The 3,566-nt window shown below is 40.9% G+C and overlaps 1 protein-coding gene across 1 annotated transcript; it reads left to right on the top strand.

Annotated features, from left to right (window-relative positions):
- The first annotated feature begins 1,182 nt into the window (after positions 1–1,182).
- LOC113021707 (vasopressin V2 receptor-like) lies at positions 1,183–3,361 on the top strand. The gene is made up of 3 exons (XM_026166417.2): positions 1,183–1,281; positions 1,421–2,284; positions 2,468–3,361. Exons 2-3 carry the CDS (start codon positions 1,456–1,458, stop codon positions 2,674–2,676), a joined length of 1,038 nt encoding a protein of 345 aa, XP_026022202.2. The 5' UTR covers positions 1,183–1,281; positions 1,421–1,455; the 3' UTR covers positions 2,677–3,361.
- Positions 3,362–3,566: the final 205 nt, after the last annotated feature.

A 3,566-nucleotide genomic window follows, 5' to 3' on the forward strand; every position in this document is an offset into this window, starting at 1 on the left:
GCTCACATCACTCCCGTCCTTGCTGATCTGCACTGGTTGCCTGTGAAATTTCGTATTCAATTTAAAATTCTGTTGCTTACTTTTAAAATTACTAATAACACAGGACCAAGCTATCTTAAGGAACTCTTAAACTCACATGCTCCTGCGAGGGCTTTAAGATCATCCTCACAGTTATTGTTGGTTCAGCCCAGATCTCGTTTGAAGTCTAGAGGTGATCGAGCGTTTGCTCTAGCTGCACCTGAGCTGTGGAACAATCTCCCGATTGGCATCCGGGCGTCTGATTCTATTCAATCTTTTAAATCACGGCTTAAAACATATCTGTTTGAACTTGCTTTTTCTACCAGTTAAATCCTGGCCTTGTTTGCAGTGAGTTATTCTATTAATTTTTCTGTTTGTCTTGCGTTGTCTTGCATTGTCTATGTTCTCTATCACTGTGTTTGATGGTACAGCTTTACTTTGCTATAGCTATGTGCTATAGTTTACTCTTATTAGTGGTTTTTACCTGTGAACATAATTCCACACTTATATGATTCTGATGTTGGCTTTTAAATGTGCTCTATAAATAAAGATTGTTGTTGTTGTTGTTGTTGTTGTGTGTGTGTGTGTGTGTGTGTGTGTGTGTGTGTGTGTGTGTGTGTGTGTGTGTGTGTGTGTGTGTGTGTGTGTGTGTGTGGTTAGAACTCTATATTTTACGTTCTAACCACTTTTACTAGACCAGATCTGTTAAGACTATGCATGCGAACCAAAGTTTCAGGTTATACAATAATAAATAAAAAGATATAATAACAGATTCTTTAATTGGTCTATTTATATTTGATAATACAAATGCATATAGGCCTAAAGTATTTACAATTGCTGAGTAAAGGATCTGTGGAGAAGAGATAAATCGGTCAAAATCAAGTAGGCTAAATAGTACTATATATACTATCCTATACTATTATACTTGATATTAAATATCAAAAAATTATTTTTAACATATTGAAAGTAAAAATGCAATAAAAATCACATGATATCTCTTCTTTAGCCTAAACAACAGTCCGCCAGCACTAATCTCCCATATGCTTTATACTTAATTATCAGGATTAACCCATGGCTTTTTTTATGTGTAAGAAATGCTAATCAGATTCAATGAATATGAGCTCCACCCAGTTTCATTCTGACATAAAATACTGAGGCACAGTAGAAACCTTCCAGATTAACACCAGACAGCATTCGCAAGCTGAACTCGACTGCAGGAGTAAAGCTTCCATTCGCCTTCAATATTATTTGAGGTTTAAGCAGGTATACAGAAATAAGCCACATTGCAGTTACTTCTATGGAACAGAATCTTCTTTTCAACAATATTTTATCATGGGAAATTACGTTTTGACTTTTGTTTGTTTGCATAAAATGAAAATATTCAATTTTTCCTTCATTTCAGATACTTTTCGTCAACATCGAAGGTCTTCAATCACAATGAATGACAGTGACTTTGTGGAGGCACAGGATGTGCCAAGAGATGAGAGTCTGGCCAAGGTGGAGATCGCGCTGCTCAGTGTCGTCTTCGTGAGCGCCGCCGTCCTCAACACCAGCCTGCTGCTCGTCCTGTGGAAACAGCGCAAACAGATGTCCAGAATGCGCGTCTTCGTGTTCCACCTGTGCCTGGCGGACCTGGTGGTCACTTTCTTCCAGGTGTGTCCGCAGCTTTTGTGGGACATCACAGACAGGTTCGTCGGACCGGACTTGGTGTGCCGACTTGTGAAATATTTGCAAGTTCTTGGCATGTTTTCATCGACCTACATGATCGTGGTGATGACAGTTGACAGGTACCAGGCTATCTGCAACCCGATGGTAAAGTTTCAGCGGACGCGCACGAGACTAAATGTCCCCGTGTGCGTTGCGTGGGGGATTTCTCTGCTGGGCAGCTTGCCTCAGGTCTTCATTTTCTCACAGGTGGAGGTTACACCGGGTGTGTTTGATTGCTGGGCTACATTTATCCAGCCATGGGGGCTGCAGACTTACGTCACCTGGACCACGCTGGTCATTTTTGTTTTACCCGTTATCACAGTTGTTGTTTGCCAAGTCCGCATCTGCCGAGTCATCCAGATCAACATCTACCAAAAGACTCAGCAGAAAGGAACGGTGGGTTTGCCATCCAGAGCCAGCGGTGTGGCTGGCATGTCGAAGGCTAGAGTGAAAACACTGAAGATGACGGTGGTCATAGTACTCGCTTATATTGTCTGCTGGGCTCCGTTTTTCACTGTCCAGCTGTGGTCCGCGTGGGACAAGCAGGCGCCTAAAGAAAGTAAGTATTGCGTATATTTGCTGTGTGATCGTCATAATCAATGTAGTTCATTTGGTCTTTTACGTTTTCTAATTACACAGAACCTGAGCATATTTACGCACAAACACAAATTACTAATCTCTAGGTGGCAGATGAGATTGCTTGGCAGACACGTGACACTTTGCCCTCCTCTTTTAATTCCAGCTGCTACTTTCACCATCCTGATGTTGCTTGCCAGCCTGAACAGCTGCGCGAATCCCTGCATTTACCTTTTGTTCAGCGGTCAGGTTCCCAAGAGGCTGGTGTCGCTCCTGTGCAGGAGGCATTCAGGCGGAAAGGACTCAGTGCACGAGGAAGCGACGCTGGTCAGCACTTTGTATCTAAGCTTAAAAAATCCCCCCGAGTCCAAGTGAAGGTAGCGCATTACTAAGAATGGGAAACTCCTGCAGGGCAAACCGTGCAAAGTCTGCGCGCCTGGATATGCTGCCTCTCTGAATTTTAGCAACCGTTTCAAAGGGTGAAGGCAACGCATGCTGTATGTTATTTGGCACATAAAAAGATATAGTGTGTAGTAAAAAGCAGGCAACAAAGGCGAGAGAGTGAGAACAACATGCTGTTGGATAACAGCATCTGGAGAGACTAAACAACTGGTGTGGATCATCAAGCTGTTTGGATAAATCTTTTTACTTTGAGAAATAAAATGTTCATCCCATTTAGTGGTACCTGAATGAGCCAGTCTTTTCAGCCAGATTGGATTCAGCTGTATAGTGTTTTGCATACTGCCATATATAGAAACATTCCTTGAGTTGATTTCACCAATCTAAAGTAAATAAAATCTATTCATAGCTTTCCAAACGAAAGATTAAAAGCAAGCATATGTGTTTCACTGATGTAACAGAGAGGAAATAGAGGCACACTTTATGTTGGAACAAACTGTATTTAAAGATTGTGAAATATGTTTGTCAGCCCTTTAAATGTTTCTATGGTGAAAACCTACTCACTGTTCACAAAATCACACACCAGGTGCTTGTATTTTGTAAAATACTGTTCATGCCATGAACAACTTTGTTTATTTATGGAATAAAATGTTGTCACAAATGTGTTGCACTGCTGTTGTATAACACATGAGGTAGCCTTTGTAATCCTAAACATTTACAAATGATACAGATCGTATTTATGGCACTAATATTTAGATATAAGTCCATGCGGTCCCACCTAATGTTAATGTGTTTTAAAACAAGGATTGAATTGTCTACATTGTCAACATATCTTTCCACAAATATTACAGCTGGAAGAATGTAAT

The sequence above is a fragment of the Astatotilapia calliptera genome, chromosome 5 (genome assembly GCF_964374335.1).
Source record: "Astatotilapia calliptera chromosome 5, fAstCal68.1, whole genome shotgun sequence".
In the NCBI taxonomy this organism is placed as follows: Eukaryota; Metazoa; Chordata; class Actinopteri; order Cichliformes; family Cichlidae; genus Astatotilapia; species Astatotilapia calliptera.